The sequence below is a fragment of the Spermophilus citellus genome, assembly GCF_964194105.1.
Source record: "Spermophilus citellus genome assembly, chromosome: 13".
Classification (NCBI taxonomy): domain Eukaryota; kingdom Metazoa; phylum Chordata; class Mammalia; order Rodentia; family Sciuridae; genus Spermophilus; species Spermophilus citellus.
Window position 1 is genome coordinate 91363141 of NC_138193.1, and position 22783 is coordinate 91385923.

At 37.9% G+C, this 22783-nt stretch overlaps 1 protein-coding gene across 1 annotated transcript in view; it reads left to right on the plus strand.

Moving 5' to 3' along the window:
- Positions 1 to 5850: 5850 nt before the first annotated feature.
- Positions 5851 to 22783, plus strand: part of MEMO1 (mediator of cell motility 1) — a 111555-nt gene continuing 94622 nt past the window's right edge. The window contains exon 1 of the mRNA XM_081265582.1: positions 5851 to 6165. Coding sequence (XP_081121708.1) covers positions 6105 to 6165 — 61 coding nt within the window. The 5' untranslated portion in view covers positions 5851 to 6104. The remainder of the gene's footprint in view (positions 6166 to 22783) is intronic.

A 22783-nucleotide genomic window follows, 5' to 3' on the forward strand; every position in this document is an offset into this window, starting at 1 on the left:
TTTGGTGATATCCAACCTGTTAATTGTCATATCTGGAGTGAGATGGGATTCATTTTGCAAGTAGTGGTTGGAGGCCAGGATTACTTCTTAACATCCTAAAAGACACAGAACAATCCATGTGCCATCCCCATTCTACCTCTCAAAATATTTTGTTCAAAGTGTCAGTAAAACCAAAGTAGGTAAACCCTGCATTGGAAGCATTCTGAAGTCTTGTGTCTCCAAGCTGAAATGTTAAGGTCCATATACATTTTTATATATATATATATAATATATTATATATATATATATATATACACACACACACACATACATACACACACATATACATATATACATATATATTTGTAAACCTGTAAATATAGGTTTATAGGTTATTTATGTATTTATATGATCTATAAATATATGTGCCTTGAGAGCATGATTCAGTTGGGATAGAATATACTTGTTGAAAACTTTTTTTTTAATACCTTTATTTTACTTATTTATTTTTATGTGGTGCTGAGGATTGAACCTAGTGTCTAACACATGCTAGGCAAGCACTCTACCACTGAGCCTAAACCACAGCCCCATTGATGAAAACTCTTTAAGGTGGTCTGATACATACCTCTGGTTAGGGACCACTCAGAAGGTATTATTTTAGTTTTGGAAGTTCAGGTTATATACTACTATTCCTACTGTTTCAATACTTCTAGTGTTCTATTGAATTATCTTCAAGAAAGGGGAGAAAAAAAAACTTCAACCTATGAGGTAGATATTTTAGAAAAAAATTGTACCCATTTTGTTAAAATATTTTATTGTGGCATTATTGATTTGTAAAAAGCTTTACATATTTATTGGATACAGTTTGATGTGTTTCAGAATACATATACACTAGTGAAACTATATCAAGGCTTTAAACATTTATCACCTCCTGAAGTTTGAAGTAGGTTTAATTCGGGTGTGGGGGGTTACTAAGGAATGAATCCAGAGGTGCTGTACTACTAGGGCTACATCCTTAACCCTTTTTTAAATTTTATTTTGAGACACGGTCTTGCTAAATTGTCTAGTCTGGCCTCAAACTTGTGATTCTTCTGCCTCTGCCTTCCAAGCAGATGGGATTATAGGAGTGTGCCATTGGCCTGGATTGAAGCAGGTTTATTTGTTTTTGTGCTGCTGGGGATTGACCCCAGGTCCTCATGTGTGCTAAGCACAGGTTCTACAACTGAGGTATACCCTAGCCCAGAGGTAAGTTTAACATTTTTCATGAGGTGCTGAGGATTGAACCTAGAGGTGCTCTACCAGTGAGCTATATCTCCAGCCCTCCTTATTTATTTTTTTGGTGAGAAAGAATTAGCTAAGTTGCCCAGACTGGCTTCAAACTTGTGATCTACCTGCCTCAGCCTCTTGAGTTACTGGAATTATGGGTGTGCACCATCACACCCAGAGATTTTAATACTTCATTCTTAGATGAGGAAGCAGGTTTGTTTAACTTGCACTAAATGTAGAAGAATTTTACATGGTCCCTAGCATAGGTACTAAGGAGCATGTGAGCTGCTAGCAAAATACAGAGGAAGTAAATTTGGGATAGGGATTTAAACTCATATACTATATTATCTCCCAGGTATTCCCAAATATTTTCTTAGGGGGAAAGTCAGTCAGCCCTATATGTGTACAATAGAAGCCCTCTTACATGGCTGGTAGATGAAAATGTGAGTCAGAGTAGGGAATCATAAGTGACACACATTGTGCACATTTTTTTTGAAAGTTAAAAATGCTACTCTATTAACTTGATCATACTCTGATTTCTATAATTTCTTTGGGTTAAGTTCTTTGGAATTCTGTATTATCTCACTTTACTCATATTGGGGATAGAACCCAAGAATGCTTTATCAGTGAACTACATTCCCAGCCTTTTTAAAAAAAGTTTAAAGGGGCTGGGGATGTGACTCAAGCGGTAGCGCGCTCGCCCGGGTTCAATCCTCAGCACCACATACCAACAAAGATGTTGTGTGTCTGCCGATAACTAAATAAATAAATATTTAAAAAAAAAAAGTAGAAAGACAGTGTTTTACTGAGTTGATGACGCTGGCTTTGAATTTGTGATCTTCCTGCCTTAAAAACAACTTGTCAGTCTTTAAAAAAGCTTGCATCTTTTTTGCGGTTATTTAATTTCTGGGAATTCCAAATAGCAACAACAACTTTGAAAAAAGTTTTACATATAAAAATTTCATTCTAAAACATTGAAAATGAATAAATTTACATCTTATGTGAGATATCATTAGATAAAGTACTAGGGGTCTGGGCTTGTGGCTTGGTCGCAGAGCGCTTGCTTAGCATGTGTGAGGCACTCAGTTTGACTCACAGTATTACATATCATATAATCAATGACTTAAATAGATGAAGTACTTAGCCTAGTATAAGGTATGTAGTGTTTAATAAATGTCAATAAATTTGGTTTGTACAGCTAAAAGTGGCAAAGTTGACTGATTATAGGTTAGTGTATCAGTTTTAATTGAAATCACAATAGTCTATGCTAAACTCTTAACCCAGATTTGTTTGGAATATTGTGGTAATGTTCTAGAATATTTTTTGACCTACAGGGCTTTCAGAGGTATGGGGCTTCTAAAGCTATGAATAAATAAAGTCCAAAATCAATTATTGTCATTTACATATAAAAATCAAGCCTAAAAATTCAATAAATTAGGTATTTTTTAGTATAAGTAGTATGTGTATATGGCATAAAGTTGTTCAAAAGATACACAAATATATACTTTGAAAAGGTTAAATCCTCGTTCCATCCTTGCGGTGTAGCTACAATTACTGTTACCAGTTTGTTGCTTTCTTCTAGAAGTATTCCACATATATCAAGTGTAGGAACATGTATTTATTTTTACACAAATGGTAGGATACTTTACATACTATTTTGCAATTCATTTTTTCACTGTTTTGGAGTTCTTTCCATACCAGTATATTCCTCCACCACATTCTTTTCATGTGTATCTCCTTGAACAAGCCTGATTGATGGACATTGTGGTTAATTCCAGTTGTTTGCTTATAGAAACTACTGCAGTTAATGTTGGATATGCTGCTCCAGAAGTGCATTAATGTTTGGTTCTGTGACTGCTTCTTATTTCTTGAAGCCTGTGCCTCATAAGGACTATTAATGAAGATTCCTCCTTTGCTCTTACTATGAAGTGTTTATGGAATGTCAAACTCAAATTACAGGTGGATGTAATGGAAATTGTTAATAACATGAGAATTGTACACTATTGCCAAATAAGATTCTCTTGGAATACAAAGTATTTTCCATTATATGAATCAATTTAGGGGAGATGGATACGTGAATCGTTTCAATTTATTTCTTTCAAGAGTCTGCTTGAATAATGTAGCCAGAATAAGGTAGATGGGGAATAATGATGTAGTTGAGAGCATTCGAGAGGTAATAGATGATCCCCTAACCTTTCATTTTATTTGGCATTATGGTCTTTGTTCAGCATTTGATCAGTTAGAAAAATCATTTGAAGAAGTGTTCAGGGGCCGTGGCTGTGGCTCAGTGGTAGAGTGCTTGCCTTGCATGTGCGAGACCCTGGGTTCGATTCTCAGCACACATAAAAATAAGTGAAATAAAGGTATATATAAAAAAAGTGTTCAGTTGAGCATTTTAATAGTGAGGAAGCTTAATTTTAAATTAGATTAGTAGTTTGGAACTAAGATTGTTGTGCCTAGGCAGAAAGGATGATGATAGGAACAAAACTGTTTACACATACCCTAATATAAGATTCTCATAGCAAGCTGTGAGATTTCAACTGCTGTTTGCATTTGACAGATGAGAGAACCAAGGCTTGAAAAGCAGGTTGAATTACCAGATGCCTATGATCACACAGATGATGAATGACAGAGCCAGGATACAAATCTCCTGTTCTAATTCAAAGGGCTTGAAATATGAAACTTTCTTTGTTCATTGTATCCAGCCTCTCCAATTTTACCATAGAAACAATATCAGTAATAAACCACCACAAGAGCTGTCACAATAGCACTTAAAAAAGTTTCCTTATTCTTGAAATTTACAATGAAAAGTTGACCTTTTCATCAGTTGTCACTGAGTTTTGGTTCTCTGGAAAGAGCATCATGGAATTAGAGTTCATCTCCTTTTTTGATTGTCCCTAAGGTGGCTTTAGCTATTCAGTATGTCATTTAAAAGAAAAATTATTTGTTTTAATTCAGTATGTCATTTTATCTTTTGACTGCACAATATCTTAATATTTGAGCAGGTTAGTGGTGAAATAAAGGTAAAATTTGCATAAAGACAAATACTCAGTGGAGATTTTAGCTTAATAGCTGTGTAGAAAAGCCTGTGCAATTCAGAAGTGTACCATTATTAGACCAGGCTTTAGGACAGGGATCTCTTATAAAATCCTTGGGCCCTAAAGTTTGAAAAGATGGGAGAAGGAGAAGGGCAGAATAGTGCCATTAAAAAAAAAATCTTATTAATGGCACTATGGAAACCTAAACTTGAATAGTAGGCAGCTAGTCCTCTATTTTGGACATTGCCAAAGGCCTGTTTAAATGTGAATCTAAGGTATAACAATTTTATGATTCTAGGCCCAAATCTTTTTTTGAAGATATGCAAATCTGTCTGTCTTCCTGGTTTTGAACTGGTATGTTTAATAACAATAGCAATTTCTTAGAGGTCCAATTTGTAATTCTGTGCTGATACATATATGGAATACTGGGATTTATAAGATGGTAAGTGAACGGTGACATAACTAATGTTTGTTATATGTATACCTTATATCCTTCAGGATTTTTTTTGTACGGGGGGCTGGGGGGATTGAACTGAGGATGTTTTACTACTGAGCTTCCTGTCAGGCTCTTTAAATGAAGTAACTCTTATTCTAGGTACACCCCTTGAGTGTCATCCCCATTTTACAGTTGGGAATATCAGAGTCTATTGCTTCACACTTTAGCTAGGGAGATTAGACACGAAGCTACATCAAGGTAACATGAAACAAGATCATCTTTTACAGCGTCAAAGCCGCGATTAGGTGGCAAGGGTGACCCTGGGAAGCAGAAACTTCATTTGCAGGCACACCTTACCATGTGCCTGCTTCGACACGTAAACTTCGCGGCATGGCCACCGACTTTCATCCCTGGGTGAAACCTTGAGAGTTCGAGTCCACTAAGGACGCCTGGGTATGGTTGGGAATACCCGCCCGACTTTTGGGGTGGAAAGCCGCTTCTGCGCGTTCTGCCGTCTCTGGGTTTAAGGAAGTTAGCTGGGGGAAGGGGCTTGCCTTGCGGCTGCGTCCTGCTCCCTGCGCCCTGCCCCCAGCCTCTGCTGGCGCTAAACCCCGGAGAGCGGAGCGTGCACGTTGAGATTCCTCGCGGGCCTGGCAGCGGTGCTGGGCATGCTCAGTGGGCCGGACCCGTTAGAGTGGCGAGTAAGGAAGCGTTGGCTCCTCCGGGTCTGCCTTCCCCGGTTCAGGCCCCGGCCCTGGGCTTTGTGTGAGCGGAGCTGCAGCCGCCGCTGCCGCCTCGCCCGGCCACCGGACCCGATGCCGTCCGGCCTGTCCGGTTTCCGCTGTTAACCTCGCCGCGCGGCGGGAGGAGGAGCGGGGCGGGGCCAGCGGGCGGGCGGACGGGCAGGAGGGCCCAGCCGGGGGTGGGGGTGGGTGCGGGGAGCCCCGCGGGGGGTGGGGGGAGGGGGCGGGCGCGGAGTCACGGGGGTGGGGTCACCGGCGGTGGCTCGGGGAGGCCTACCGGGAGGGGAGGGGGCCGTGGGGGCGGCTCAGCGGAACCAGCCCCGGCTGGGGAGCAGCGGCGACTCCGGGGCCGGGCCAGGGCTTTCCGGGCTTCGGTGAAGCCGCCGTGGGCCCCATCTTCCGGCGGTCGCCCGAGTTTGTGGTGATTGTTGCTGTGGCCGCCACCAACCCGGCTGCCATCTCCTCCTCCTGGACCGCCGCCGCCTCCTCTTCCTCCTCCTCCTGGGCCGGGCCGATCCCCTCCCCGCTGCCGCCTCCTCCTGGGCTGGGCCCGCGGCGTCTCGTCCCCTCGCGGAGCCGCTCCTGCCGCCGCCGCCGCCTCCTCATTCATCCTCGTGCACCATAGGCGGCACAGGCACCAAGATGTCCAACCGAGTGGTCTGCCGGGAAGCCAGTCACGCCGGGAGCTGGTACACAGCCTCAGGTAGGGCCCCAGGCCGCCCGCCCGCCCGCCGCCGCCGCCTGGCCCCGCGCCCGGCCGCCCGAGGTCGGCAGCCCGGCCCGCGGCGGCGGCGGGCGGGGACCAGGGCGCGGACGGGCCGCCCGGCGCGGACCGCGTGGGGAGGGAGCGGGCAGGCCGGCCTCGCGCCTCCCCCACCGGGCGGCAGCGGTCCGGCCGGCGGCCTCTCGCTCCCCGGAGTTGGGGTTAGAGGAGAGTTGCCGCCCCGGGACCCGGCTCGAGGCAGGAGCAGGCTCGCCGTGCTCCGGACCCGTCCACTAGTCGCCTCCTCCCGCTCGCGGGCGCTGGCCGCTGCCACCGGGAGGGATGGGGTGCGGGCGCCGAGCCCCGCGCCCCGGGCGCCTGGAGCGAGAGCGCGGACCGCCTGCCTCCTCCGGCCTGCCCTCCCCGCCCGGGTCCGCGGGGCGCCCTCGCGCGAGGGAGTTCGGGGCGCCCGCGCTGGAGCCTCCTCACCCTGAGCCCGAGAGGAAGTCCCCTGGCCGTTTTCCTCTGGCACTTAAGAAAGACTGGCAGCATTTCCCCTCACCTTTAGGGTGCCTCGCTCTTGGAGGGAGTGAAGGCTTGTACTTTTTCACGCTCCAGACTAGACAGAAGGTCTCCGCGTGGGAGACCTGTCAGAGGATGGCCTTTCAGGGATTTGTCGCTTTGTAGGTCGGGACTCGGGTGGAAGGAAGTACTGCCAAGCAGGGGCTTTGGGTGGCCTCCCAGCTCTTTTGTCAGTGTTTGCATTGTTACTGTCATGCAGGGACAGCTGGAGATGGCATCAGCACTTTTCCTGAGCAGCCTCTCCAGTCTCTAGTCGCTCTAGGCAGGTGCGGGAACTACCTAAAAGAATTAGTTTAGGTTTTGAGTAAATTCCTTCTTCTTGTCTCTCCTGTCTAAAAACCTTTTCGAGTTCTTTATGTAAGAAAGGGTAGGGACTCTGCCTTTAATAAAGCTCTTGTTAGAACCACTGCTTTCTGGGATTATTTTCAGGGGTCACATTTCTGGTATGTTAACAAAGAAAGTTTCCCTGTGATTTCTGATGGTCTTTTGTCATTTGGTATTGGTTTATCAATAACTAGACCTAACTTCTGACATGAGTTGGATCATGTTCCTTTTTACCAATAACTTGGCTGGATAGTGACACAGGTTTTGAGGAAACAAAGATTTGAAAAGAAATTCTTTTCTGTGAGGTTGTTAAAGTAGTTCATTAAATACATACACCATTCTGACTCACTGAAGATTTGCTCTGTTAAGACAGACAAGAATTGTCATGATTGGATTTGGAACCCACTGCTAACAGGTAGCTGTAGTTTTTGCATTAAGCAGGTATGACATTTTATGGTTACAGTGGCTTTCCTTTATGTTTCTGAAGTACTTCATCAACCTTTAAACAGTTCTCACAACCTGAGAATGTCATTTAAATTCTTGTTCAGTAAATAGGGAATATGTAGAGAAGTTCAGCAATGTGTCCAGGACTAAGCCAGGAATTGAAAAAAGGGAGGCCCTAGTTTCTGATTATGTCCTCTACAATGAATTTTTATATTATTGATGAAAAATAGCCTTTCAGAGTTGTAAATAAGCTTTCCTTCGATGTGTTTTGAAGAGTTAAAAAGAGTTCAAAAAAGTCTCAGCTTTCACTTTTTTTTTGGTACTATGAATTGAACCCAGAGACACTTTATCCCAAACTACATCCCCAGCTCTTTTTTTTATTTTTTATTTTTAAGATAGGGGTTCACTGCATTGCTCAGGGCCTTGCTAAGTTGCTGAGGCTGGCCTCAAACTTGCCATCCTCTGGCAGAACCAAGCCTCTGAGATTGTAGAGGTGGGCCAACAAGCTTGGTTCTAGTATTCACTTTCTTGGCCATCTTTTGGTATAACTGTTGTGGTTTTCTATGCCTTTCTAAGAGTGTTTTAAACTCTTTTTGTTGTTTTGTATTGGAATGTGGGTACGTATTCTGGAGGAATTTTTATAGATTCTTGAACATTCTTTGGGTAGTAAAATTGGACACAGCTCACACTTTGTATTTAGAAAGATGGTTTCACTGTATTTTCTCAATATAAGATGAATTCTTTAATCAAGCTAAATTATGTGATGATAGTTATTTATCAACAGTGAACTAAAATGGACTATTTTCTTAAAACTTTCACATAGAGAATTATATTCTTATTTCCCTAAATTCTAAGTAAATGTAGTAATGCCACTTTGGTAATGTGAACTGTCATAGAATCTTATTGCTAAATTCAAACTATATGTGTAAGACTTTATAAATGTGATAAATTTATAATTGAGGGTGCATTTAAAGCAAATTAATTGTAAAGCTCAATTTGGATTTTAAAAATAAATGAAGTAAAATTATAGGTAAATAAACTTAGAATTGGTCTAATAACTTGTGTCTTTAATTTTGTGCCTTTGTACCTGTATCAATATCATTGACTATTGAAAAACTTTTATATGTATTGTGTTATTGTTTCTTTTTGTTTTTATTGCTGCTGCTGCTGCTTCTTCTTCTTCTTCTTCTTCTTCTTCTTCTTCTTCTTCTTCTTCTTTTTTTTTTTTAAAGGGATTGAATCCAGGGGTACTCTAGTACTGAGCTGTATCCTCAGCCCCTTTTATTTATGTTGAGACAAGATCTCACTAAGTTGACTGGAACAGCCCTGAATTGGTGATCCTCTTGAGTTGCTGGGATTACAGGCCGGCACCACTGCACCTGAGTGTGTTGTTATTTCTCTAGGAAACTAGTCCTAAAGACATGTGAAGAATAAGAGAGATGCATTTGTTAATCATCATTCTGTGGTTCTTGCAGCATTCAGGTTATGTTTATAGAATTAAAGCATTCAATTACTAATAGAAATAAGGGTTAAATCACATTGTTTCAGTTGTCTAGCTATTTCAGTGAATAAGTGTGTGTGTGTGTGTGTGTGTGTGTGTGTATATATATATATATATATATCACACCCATATATCTTCATCTTACTTATACCTTGTTTTATGCTAGATCCATTGATAGAGAGTAGTGTAAATTGTTGTCTGTCCTCAAGGAATTTATAGTTATACATAGGAAGTAATAGTTCAAGCAGCAGTTAAATATCAGAGAAGCTTAGATGGTGCTTTTTAGGAGTTTTGAGGAGGGTGGAGTGACTTTAAGGTTACAGTTTGAATTGTTCTTTGTATATGGGCAAGTTTGGAGCAGGAGGAAAGAACATTGGGTTGGGAAACACCACCAAGATACAGAGGCAGTTAAATGTAATTAGTTCAGTTTAATAAAGAGTGGAAGGTTCTCCTGGGTATAATTCATGAGCCTGGAATTGGAGGTTAGAGCTGGAGTATAGCCTATGAGTGCTAAACATGGTAGGGATTGGACTTTAGTGAGGACCAATGGAGATTTTAGAGTAAAGAACTAATATTATTAATCTCATAGGAAGAAAATTAATCTCATAGGAAGATTAATCCTCATTTCTTTGCTAGTGTGCAGCAAGGATCAGCAAACTTAACTGTGGCCTACATCTCCCATCCCCCCCCCACTAGCTAAGTTTAATTTAAAAAAAAATTTTTTTTTTGTAGTTGTAGATGGACAATGTGCCTTTATTTAATTTTTGTATGTAGTGCTAAGGATCTAACCCAGTGCCTCACACATTTCGTTTGCTCTGCCACTGAGCCCCAGCCCCAGCCCTAAGTTTAATTTTTAAAGGGTTAAAGTATAAACAAAGCTGGGTGCATTCCTGTTATCCCAGCAGCTCCGGAGGCTGAGACAGGAGGATCTCGAGTTTAAAGCCAGCATCAGCAATTGGAGGCACTGCGCAACTCAGTGAGACCTTGTCTCTAAGTAAAATACAAATAGGGATGGGGATGTGGTCAGTGGTCTAGTGCCCCTGAGTTCAATTCCTGGTACCCTGCCCTCCCAAAAAGAACAAACAAAAACAAGATATGTAATAGAAACCATGTATAGAACAAAAGTTTGAAATATTTACTATTTGTTTCTTTAGAGAAAAAATTTGCTGACTTCTGTTGTAGGTTAATGGTTCTAAGTGTGTGACCTGTAGTGTTATGGATCTGTAGTCTCTTTTCACCAGATTCGGTGTAGCTTTCATTTTATTATTTCAGGCCCTTATCATCTGTCAGGACAGTTACACCTGCCTCTTACCTAAACTTCTTTCTGCCAATCTATCCTGTTAAGTCCATTCTCTATACTGCTGCTTGAATAATCTATTGACCGTATCATTCCTTTCATCATTTTCTCACTGATCCATATTGTCTTATTCTTGAATAAAGTCTAAGTCCTTTCATGACTTTACATCTTCGTCTTTCTTGATAGCTTTTCCCATCCCATCCAAGTTCTTGATTTTACTATGCTCAAGCAACATCTAGCAAATATATCATGCCGTTTTTTTTTTTTTTTTTTTTTTTTTTTTTTTAATCACTGTGCTTGTTACTCAGATTTTCCCCACTATTGAAACAGACTTTGCCAGGATAATTTCTATTCATCTTTTAAAGACTCAGGTCTTAACTGGACTTGGTAGTACATGCCTATAATCTCTGCTATTTGGAAGGCCAAGCAGGAGGATTCCAAGTTTGAGGACAACCTGGGGAATGTAGTGAGACCCTGTCTTAAAATAAAAAGAGAAAAGAGCTGAAGATGGTAGAGCATCTTTGGGTTCAATTCCCAGATACAAACAAAACAAAAGTCTTAGGTGTTAGTACCTCCAGGAAATCTATCCTAATGCCTTCTTGCTTCCCCTTGAAGCCAAGGACCATGTTTTAAAAACTCTGGATACTTGGTATAGGTTTAGTACATAATAGATATATATTTTTAATTTTTTTTTAAGTTGTAGTTGGACACATTATCTGTATTTTATTTATTTATTTTTATGTGGTGCTGAGGATCGAACCCAGGGCCTCACACGTATTAGGTGGAGACTCTACCCTGAGCCATAACCCCAGTTCTATAGGTATTTGGTAAATGTTTAAATATATGAATGTTAAAAAAAAATCCTTGTCATATAATAGATAATTCGGAAATGGTGGGTATTGGTAGCATATTCACAGAGCTATTGATTTTTAAATCCTGAAGAGCAATAGGGGTTATGTAGGATCACTGTCAGTCAAATCTCTGAGCATAATATAGGTGGTAGAAAAGGATTAGGCATCCTGATGACCAGATCAGAATCCATTTAATGTAAGATTTTCAATTTATTTTTGTCTGTTTGTTTGTTTATTTATTTATTTATTGATGGTACTAGAGATTGAACCCGAGGCACTTTATCACTTAGTTATATCCCCAGCCTTTTTATTTTGACATTGGGTCTCTTGTTGCAGAGTCTGGCCTCAAACTTTCAGTTATCTTGCCTCAGCTTCCCAAGTAGCTGGGATTGCAGGCATGTGTGACAGCACCAGCTAATGTAAGAGTTTTAATGATATATGATATACATTTAGAAAAGTGTACAACTAGATGAGTTTTCACAAAATAAACACATTCACATAGCCAGCACCTAGGTCATGAAACATTTTTACTGGAACTCTACCTGCCGCCAATATTCCTTATATTTTTCCTTGTAGAAAAATTTTGTTTGTTTTTGAAATCTATATAAGTGGAATCATGTATATAGTACATACTCTGGTTTCATTTGCTCAACATTACATTTGTGAGAGAGGTCCATGTTATATTGTAGTTTGTTCATTCTCATTGCTGTATTTGTTTTGTGAATAAGTTACAGTTTATCCGTTCTCCTGTTGGTGAATATTTTTTAAAAAATATATTTTTTCTGCTGTGAATGTTTTTATACTTTTTTTGGGGTAAACATTTATGTGATTTTTTTTAAAAGTAAATGCAGTATAATAGGTCATCATTTATGCATAGGACAAGTTTTAAGATTCTGCTAGTGTTTTGCAATGTGGTTTTATGAATTTCCAGTCTTACCAGCAGTGAGGAGAGCTCCAGTTGCTCTAGAACCTTGCCAACACTTGACATTGTCAACTAATCTTTTTTTTTTTTTTTTTTTTTAGTTATTGTGGAACGTTGTAAAGTGGTATTGCATCATAGTTTCCATTGCATTTCTTAGTGAAGTTGAGCAATTTTCGTGTTAGGGATCCCATCTTTATTGGTTATTGGATTTTTGCTTTTGTGGGGTATTTATTTAATCTTTTGCCTTTTTGTGTTGGGTTGTTTATTTTAAAAATAATTTTGTAAATCTTTATATGCTATATAAGTTGTTCATTAGATACAGTATATATATCCTAAATATCTTCTTTTTAAGTAACATTTTCAGAATCTTGGTGTTTTGGTGTTCTTAATTTTAGAGAAGTCCAATTTATCAGTTAGTGCTTTTTTTGTTTTTATTTATGACATCTCTACTTACCTCAGTGTTCTGAAGTTACTCTCCTATTTTTTTTCTAAGAACCTTATCGTTTAACTTTTTATGTTTAGATTTCTAGTTCATCTGATTGATTGCTATGTATGTATGTACTCTGTAAGTGAAGTAGCAGTTCATTATGTTGGGACTCCTCTTTCCTACTCAGTACTGGGGATTGAACCTGGGGACACTCTATACCTGAACCAAACCCTTTTAAATTTTTTTTTTTTAATTTTGAGACAGGGTCTTGCTGAGTTGCTGAGGCTGACGTTGAATTTGGAATCCTCTTTTTTTGAACCTGCCAAATCCTCGGGATTATAGCTGTACGCACTGTGCCTGGCTTATTACGCCAAGCATTTTTGTTAAAGTGAACATACATGTAGAAAAACTATACAAGTCCAGTGTACACCTTACTAAATATTCACAGATTTAACATAACCAATATAATACGCCATAGATTAAAAAATATAATATTTTCAAAATCCCAGAGAAATGTATTACATTACATTTTAATGTTTCTGAAATTGGTCTGTTTTAAAGTGTGTACTTAATGTGAAGCTTTGATTCCCCCCACCCCCGAAAAATGGTGTTTATATTGATGGTACATCTTATAATCAATGAGGTTTTTGAATTGAGGATATATCAAAATCAGATTTCAAAGGATATTTTCAAAGTATTTATGATACTTAGCTTAATGTAGTTTTACTTTTTTTTAGTTTTACTTAAAACTTTTCTTTTACTCTGCTGTGTTTCTAAGTATTTAATAAAATTATATCAGAATTCTTTAGTTGGAAAACCACAAATTTATTATTTTGTGGGGGAGCATGTACCTTTAACTCTAGGTGTCAAAACAAAATATCTTGGTGTGTGAGAAATTGAAAAATTGCCTAATAAAACTATTCTTCTTTGAAAAGATTATTATTTAGTTGTAAAGTAGATTCTTCTAGGTTATGAAATATGATTTTCTGTGTGTTCATTTTTCATGCTATTATTTTACCTTGGAGAAAGGCAAGAAGGAAAGAAGTTTAGTAGGCAAACTGTTGATGTTATTGCTTGATTACTGCTAGTCCTTTCTTGCTTTCCTTCTTGTTCTTTCATATGCAGTTTCCAAGTCAAAATATCATCTTTCCTATCTCCATGTTGTAGTTTGTATAATTTTCTTTTGGACTTTTTCCATTTGAAAAGGATGAAAATGACAAAAGTCTTTCACTAAATGCATTGCATGGATACACTACACATATATCTATATAACCTCTGATCCTCAAAAGGATGCTGCAGGGTTGGTATTATCTCCATTTATGAATGTGGGAACAATGACTCAGAGAGGTTGAGTAACTTGTATAAGTCTGGCTTTAAAACTAGTTTAGTGTTAGTGGTAGGGAGGTATAAAGAGATATACTGCCCTAAACACTGAACTTTTTCTGTTCCAATTTTGTTTTTTCTCAGAGCACAATGTGAACATTTAACTTACACTCACATATCATCTATGGCTTATAAAGCACTTTCACATATATTTTTTAAAAATATTTTTTTAAATTGTAGATGCACACAATACATTTATTTATTTATTTGTTTGTTTGTTTGTTTATTTATTTATTATGTGGTGCTGAGGATGGAACCCAGTGCCTCACACATGCCAGATGACTGTGCTACCACTGAGCCACAACCCCAGCTCTCTCATATTTTTGATTTCACATTGATCCTAAGATTAGGTGAAGGATAGATGAGGCAGGCAGGTCTTTGGTCCATCTTACCCTGCCATTTTATAGATGAAAAACTAACATGTGGAGAGTTCTTTACCTGTTCATACTTCTAGTAAATACTGTGAGACATACTGGTTATGCATGTGAGTTAGCATGTGAGTGAACTCAAGACTTTTAGCTGAAACCAGAGTAAGAAGTTTTAACTCTTTGGAAGTGGTGAGCATCTTTATAATTGTCAAGTAAATATCTTGGATTAGTGAAATACGAAAAACATAACTAGAACACTCCTAATTGCTTAATGTTATTCATATAATTTAAGTACAAAGAAGTTGGTATATTTAATTAGACTAGTTTGGGATTTTGAATTGAGCCTAACAAATTTGGCACTTCAGAAGACACTTTATTTAACATTCAACGATTCAATACTGAACAAATTGACTTCTTCATCTAAGGTTTAGGTGTATTTATAGGAGGTAATAAAACAGACAAAATTTCCTAGAATTTACATTGTATTGGGGGAGACAGACAATAAATGAAGTAAATAAGTAAAATATATAGCATGCAAGATGGTGGAAGGTGCTGTGGACAATAACAAAGCAGAGCTGTCCTTCAGGGAATGAAGGGCTGAGGGGTGAAGTGCAGTACTAAGTAGCATAGAAAGGGAAGACTTCACTGAGATGATTTGAGTAAAGACTTGAAGTAGGTGAAAGATCAAGCCATGCATTTGGGTATAGACAATTTTAGGCAAGAGAGTATAACAGATTCAAAGATGCTAAGGCCAGAACAGGTATGACATATTGAGCAACAGCAAGGAGGTTAAGACCTTTGACAGCTGGAATGAGGTAAAATGGGGCAGAGTGATATGAGTCAAGAGGTAAGTGACTGGAGCATTGGCATGAAGGGGTTGTGATCAGATGGTATTAGGTCTTAAAGGCCATTGAAAAGACTTGAGAGCCATTGGAAGGTTATGAACAATTGGTGATAGGATCTAATTTAGATTTTATAGAATCACTTGGCTGCTGTGTTGAAAGTAGATTAAGGTTGACAAGTGGTGAAGGCAGTAATAATGGTAGAATCCCAGAGAGGAGGAAAGCAGTAATCAAGTAGAGATGATCAGCTTGGACTGAGTAATAGCAATGGAGATGGTGAGAAGTGTCTGGTTGCCAGATTTAATTTGAAGGTAGAACTAAGAAGGTTTGTTGACATACTTGAAGTGTGGGGTATGAATAAAAGAAGTCATGGATGTTTCTTAAGGTTCATCTCTGAGCAATTGCAATGATGGAGTTGCTATTACCTGAAATAGGGAAGACTTTAAGAGGCACAAGTTTTACGGGGAAGATTTGAAACTCAATTTTGGTTTGTTGGAGATGTTTGCTGCATAGTTCAGTGGATATGAGAGTCTTGTTGTTAAGGTGAGAGGTCTAGATGGGAGATGTAAAATTTGAAAATAGTCAAGTATAATAAAGACAAGTATCTAGATGTAACCACCAAGAAATTGAGAATAGCTGGAAAAAAAAAAAAAAGAGTTTGGGTGACTGAGCCTTAGGACATTTCCAACATGAAGAGGTTGGGGAGATAAGGGAGATACTGTTAAGGAAGCAGATTAAAAGTTATGTTGTGAGGAGGAGGACAAGAAGTCCTGGGAGTCAAAAATGAAAATAAGGCATCTCAACACAATTCATATAGATTTGCCTGGATATTTCTCTTTGACAGATATGTGTGAGTCTGGTTTCTGTCACTGTGGTCTTGGTCATTTCTTATGTCACTGCCATCGCTTCCTGCTTGTCACCCAATTGTCCTTATGTTGTTTATACAGAGGCAGAGAAAAGTTTTTAAAAATGTAAATCAAATAGTATTCTTTTCTCAAACTCCCCCATCATATTTAGAATTACATTTAGACTTCTTTCCAAGATACAAGGTCTCATGTGCTGTGATCTGCTTAATTTTGTGATTTCATCTCCTATTACTTTTCCTTTCACGTATGCTGTTGATATGTTAAGATGATTATTTAGGACTTTTGCGTGTGTTCTTTATAAGATTAACTAATCCAGGCTGGTAGTTAAAGAAAGGGAATTTTTTTTCTTTTTTTTTGGTACTGTGGATTGAACTCAGGGGCACTCGACCACTGAGCCACATTCCCAGCCTCTCAGCTAAGTTGCTGAGGCTGGCTTTGAACTCTCGATCCTCCTGTTTCAGCCTGGTCAGCCGCTGGGATAGCAGGTGTTTGCCTTAAGAGGTAATTTCATATCCAAACTTGTTAGCATTTAGCAAACCCCTTTTTGCTATTTCTATTAGTTCCTGAGAGCCATGTTGAAATTTCCAACTTTAATTATGGACTTGTCTGTTTTTTTTTTTCTTTTTCCTTTTAGTTTTGTTGATTATTTCATATATTTTGATTCTCCATTATTTGGCATACATACTTGGGATTAGATTTTTTTTTTGATTTATTGACTTTATCATTGTGTATGTACCGCTTTATATCTGGTAATTATTATTTTTTTAAGGTGTTTCTTGTTTTTATTTTAAGGCCAGTACAGCTTTCTCAAGGTTAATATTTACATGGTGTATGCTTTTCTGACAGGGATCACTGAGACCACTCTCAAGTTTGATGAAAAGAACTCAGAAAAGATGTTATACTTAAGATACTTTTTACTACAGAGATAGTACACAGATTAAAATTAGCAAAAGAAAAATCCACATATGGTGGAGCCCAAGAGAAACCAGATGCAAGTATCCTGTTTCTTTCCCAATGGAGTTGTGCTAACTATGCTTAATTTTCCGCAGTGGCGTGTGACTAATACCAAGTATTGCCAATCAGGGTAACTCATCTACCTTTTGATATCCAGGTTTTTATTGGGATTTAGTTATGTTGGCCTGGTGCATCCACATGACTGACTTTAGTTACTCAGTCTCCATTTACCCTCTTCCAAAAGAGATCACACTGATACATTGTGGCTCAGGGTATCAGAAGAATGAAACCGAGAGTTCACCATAAATCACATTGTTAGCATAATCTATCTGGCAAAGCCCCTGATATACGAAGACACTTTTTTTTAGTATGGTAAAATATATATAACATAACATTTACTATGTTAACAATGGTTAAGTGTATTTAGTTCTGTTCCCATTGAGTATCTTCAGTGTTTGCAGTCGTTGCCCTCATTCATCTCCAGAGCCTTTTTACCTCCCCACTGGAAAATTATTGTTGGTTAGATATCCACTCCCATTCCCCCTCACCTTAGCCCCTGGCAGCCACCGTTCTACTTACTGTCCTTTCATGTCTGGTTTATTTAACTTAAAATGTCTACAGGGCTCATCTATGTTATAGCATGTATCAGAATTTCATTCCTTTTTAAGAATGAATAATATTCCATTGTATGTATGTAACCACATTTTGTTCACTCATCTGTTGGTGGACACTTGAACTGTGTCTTTTGCCTATTGTGAATAATGCTGCTGTGAATATGAGTGTAAAATGAGCACCTTTTTTCCACTTCCTTTGGAGATGTGTGTGTGTGTGTGTGTATATACACACACACACCTAGGATTGGATAGCTGTGTTACATGGTAATTAATTCTATGTTTAACTTTTTGAGGACTGTCAAACTGGCATCTACACAGTTTTAAATTCCTACTAATAATACATGAATGTTCCGATTTTCCACATCCCTGGTAACATGTTATTTCCTCCTCTCCCCTTCTTCCCCCATCCCACATAGTTATTCTAATGGGTGTGAAATTGTATCATAGTTATATCATTGTGGTTTTGATTTGTGTCCCCCCCCCTTTTTAAAAAAATATTAATTTTTTTGTAGTGGGACACAATACCTTTATTTATTTATTTTTTATGTGGTGCTGAGGATCGAATCCAGGGCCTCGCAGGTGCTAGGCGAGTGCTATACCACTGAGCCACAACCCCAGCCCCCCCTCCAACCTTTTTTTTTGCCCAGGCTATTTAACTCATGGGCTCAAATGATTAAGTGATCCTCCTCCCATGGGAATATGCCACTTCCCCAGCTTGTATTTCTTAATGACTAAGGATATTGAACATCTTTACACATGCTTATTGGCCATTAGTATATCACCTTTGGAGAAATGTCTGTTAAATTCCTTTGTACATTTTTGAATTGGGTTTCTTTCTTTCTTTCTTTATTATTATTATTATTTTTTGGTACTGGGGATTGAACCCAGGGATTTTTAACCAGAGTCACATCCCCAGCCCTCCTTATTTTTTTTTTTTTATTTTGAGACAGGGTCTTGCTAAGTTGCTTAAGGCAGTGCTAAATTGCTGAGGCTGGCTTTAAACCTGTGAACTTTCTGCCTCAGCTTTCCCAGGTGTTTTTTTTTTTTTTGTTGTTGGGGGGCGTGAGGGGAGAGCAGTGTTGGGAATCCAACTTGGGCCTGGCATGTGCTAGGAAAGTGTTTTTCCATGTTCTTGATGATATCCTTTCATGCATGAAAGTTTTTAATGTTTAAAGTTTCATTTTTTTTCTTGCTGTGATTTTGTATCATATCTGAGAAACCATTGCTAAATTCAGTCTCATAAAAATTTGCTCATGAGTTTTCTTTTAAGAATTTTATAGTTTTAGCTCTTATATTAAGGTAGGTAATCAATATTGAATTATTTTTTGTATGTGTTATGAGTAGAAGTCCAATTTTTTTTTTTTGCATATCCAGTTATGTCTGCATTGTTATTTAATTTTTTAATTTGGCACTGGGGATTGAACCCAGGGATACTCAACCACTGAGCCTATATCCCCAGCCTGTTTTATTTTGGAGGCTGGCTTTGAACTTGTGATCCTCCTGTCTCAGCCTCCCAAATAGTTGGAATTATAAACATGCACCACCACATTTGGCTCTGGTTATTGTTACTTTAAGATTCAGTCATTAAAGCATTACTCTTCTGGGGTCAGTTCTGAATATATAATCAGGGAGGTATTTCTATTCAGGCTGGTGGTAGCTTTACTGATTTATGGCCCTCTGAGCTCTTGCCTGAAGTTTTTGTGTGGATGTGTATAGTTTACCCTTTGTGTGTACAAGTTGATAGTAAACCAAAAACTCAAGTGGACCCCTTTGTAGATTTTTGGAGTTCTTTCTTGATACTAATTTGTGTGTGTGTGTGTGTGTGTGTGTGTGTGTGTGTGTGTGTGTGTATTCATGTACCTTGGTGTTTTCCACATTGTTCTCTGTGGATGCTTTTGAGTAGTTCATTAATTCACTTTTTACGTTTCTACCTTTCATTCATTTAGAATTTATTTGATGTGAAATTATATGTCAATCCACTTTTATTTATTTTTATTATAATACATCTTATATACTCCATTTTTCCTCACAATGAGACTATTCTTTCATAATTATACTGATTTTTTTAAATATTTTTGTATCTGTCTTCAGACAGCCTGTTTAGTTTGATTTATAGATTAGTAAAGAAATAGTTTTAATTATAGTAGTTTATGAGTTAATGTCATCTGTTTCAGAAATTTTTTGGGTGTTTTTCCTTGTTTAAATTTTTCTCTGTGAACTTAATTATTGTTTGTTTATTTATCCATATGAAATTAGAATCAGGTTTCTTCTTACCAAGTGATTTGTTGTCTTCTGAGCTCTAGGACTTATTCTTCCCCAGAAGATTTTCTTTGTCTGGCTTTATATAGTTTTTACCCTGTGTATGACACATCCAAAATTGAAACATTCTTTTTGGGGTAGGTACTCGCCAATAGTGTTGGATAAGAAAAAAAAATTAGAGGTGTAATATTTTGAAAGGATGTAAAATTATCATTGAATGCAAGTTTGTGATCATACTTTTATTAGAATCTTAATGAATTATTAATGAATTTTGAGGGAATTTATATTTTTTATGATTTTTCTTTCTTCCAGGTATTTTTCTCCTGTATTACTTTTTACATGGTCTATTTTTCTCTACTAGATCTCCTTAACTATTATATGTTTGAAAACTGTTTGATAGATGAAAGCTTTATTAATTTATGTATTTTAAAATAATTTGTTGCAGAGTCTCAAAAATTAATAGGAATAGTCATATCATTTACATTTAGTGATAAATTTATTTCCTTTCCAAATTTTATACCTCTAGTTTTAATTTTTTTTTAACTCAATAGTGTTGGTTAGTACAAACCTTGAGTAAAACGTTTAATAATAGTGAATTGTAATTGGAAAGCTTCTGTGTTTACCCATTCTGCATAATATAGGGTTCCAAGTTTAGATAGATTATATAACCTTACTTGATTATGTACCTTTTTGATCTACGACAGACAAACGCATGTGTGTACACACACACACACACACACACACACACACACACACACTTTTCTATACTATTTCTTTATTTCCCAAACATAAGATCATATGAGTGGAGCCTAGAATTTTTCTAGGGAAACTTGTCCTCTCTGTCTCCTGGTATTACTTGCTGTCTTTTTTTTTTTTTTTTAATGTTAAATCTTTTCTGTCTTTTTCTTTTTTCCTTGGCCACTCTTATCACTGAGCTATGTTCTCAAACTTCTTATTTTTTTATTTTGAGACAAGATCTTACTAAGTCACCCAGGCTGGTTTTGAGCTTCTAATCCTCCTTTCTCAGCCTCTTGTGCAGCTGGGATTAGAGGTTTGCACCCTCATGCAAGGCTAAAAACATATTAAATGTTGATGAACCAGAAATGAACAGTGAGAGGGAAAGTTGAGTATGGGTATGTAAACAAAATATAATTATCACTGGAAGCAAACTGAAGCAGTAGATCTCCCTATAGAGGGGTTTGCATCTTAAATCTGTAGTTGAAATGAACTAGAACAGAGATTCCAAACTTTTTCTGAAAAGGGTCAGATTGTGAGTATCTTATGCTTTGCAGGTCATACGGTCTATGCCATTGCAACTAACTTTGTCCTTGTATTGTGATAGTAGCTGTAGTTAATATGTAAATTAATAAGTATGGGTGATCTTCAGGAAAAGTTCATTTACAGAAGAAAGATGGTGAATCAGATTTGGCCTTCAGGCCCTTTGCTGAACCCTGACCTAAGACCCTGGCTTGAGAACTCTTATAAATTATGAAAAGCTACTAATCCTTGTGGAAAGAAGTATGCCTTTTTGTACTGGACCATTAGAAAAAGTGACAGAAACAATCTAAGAATTTTAATTAACCTCCTACTCTTAGAAAAATCTGAAAACTATTCTGTTACAGAATTCACATTTGAGATTAGCCAAAGGTTATAAGTTTAGTTTTGTTTTGGTACCGGGGATTGAACCTATGGGTACTTTACTACTGAGCCACAATCTTTTTAATTTTTATTTTGAGATAGGGTCTCCCTTAGTTACTGAGGCTGGCCTCAAACTTAGGATCCCCCTGCCTCAGTCTCCCCAGTATCTAGAATTACAGGTGTGGGCCAGGAAGCCTGGCTTCAGAGGTTAAGTTACCTGTTACTGAAGGCTCAAAACAGTACCATGTTTTGGTTTTGTTTTGTGGTCCTGGGGATAGAACCTAAGGTCTCATACATGCTGGCCAAGTAATTATTCTTCTGGCTTAAGTCTTAAGTGGCTAGCAACACTGTTTTGCTTCAGAGTTAATGAAGAGAGTAAGGTGTTTTTTTTTTTTTGTTTGTTTGTTTGTTTTTAGTTTCTCGTGAGATCAGAGCAATTTAAAAATTAAGTACATTTGAATTATGGTTTAATATTGGTTTAGGATTTTTTAAAAACTCTGAGTACATAATATGTGTTTTAAAGATCAAAGATATTCATTGAGAAATTTTATTTAGTATCTAGACTGTCTTTTGTATTCCATAGTTCCCTTTCCTTGTAGGTAGTTGCTTTTATCGATTGCTTGAGTGTCTGTTTAGTGTTTCTTTATGCATAGTCAAGCATATGTGAACATAAGGCATTGTTTCTTCCTCTTTTCTAGTACATTATAGCATATCATGTAATTTTTTTTTAGACTTTGCCTCTTTGTACTTGATAAATTTTGAAGATCACTATAGCAGAGTCATTATTCTGCCTATGACACTCCTTTTTTTCCCTGCCATTCTAGTTCTTGAAAGACATTTATGATGTGTTCATTTGATAAGATAATTCAGAGCTGTATAGCTAAATAAGATGTCATTTGATCTCTAGCATTTGTTTTAAAATTAGTTTTAAAACCTTCAAAGGTTTTTTGTTTATGTGAATTATATCTATTAATAGCTATTCAAATTAGAAACTAAAACTGAGAAACTTTAAAAATGTTTACTTTTAATTCATTTAAAAATAATAGGCTGGGAATGTAATTCAGTTGGGTTCACATGCTCAGCTTGCAGTAGGTGCTGGACTCCATCCCCAACAGAACAAACAAAAACAATAAACCTATTACCTGTTAACATAAGTGACATTTTTAATGAAAATAACTGTCTTCCAAAACAAGGAAAATATAAGTGTGGCAATTATTATGTATTTGCAGATACCATTAATGTTTAGTTTAATGGAAAATAGCTGAATTCTTTCGCATCTGCTGCTGTAGTCACTCTGTTGTGATACTTTGTTTTACTTGACGATGCATATGAAGAAAGTCTGGCCC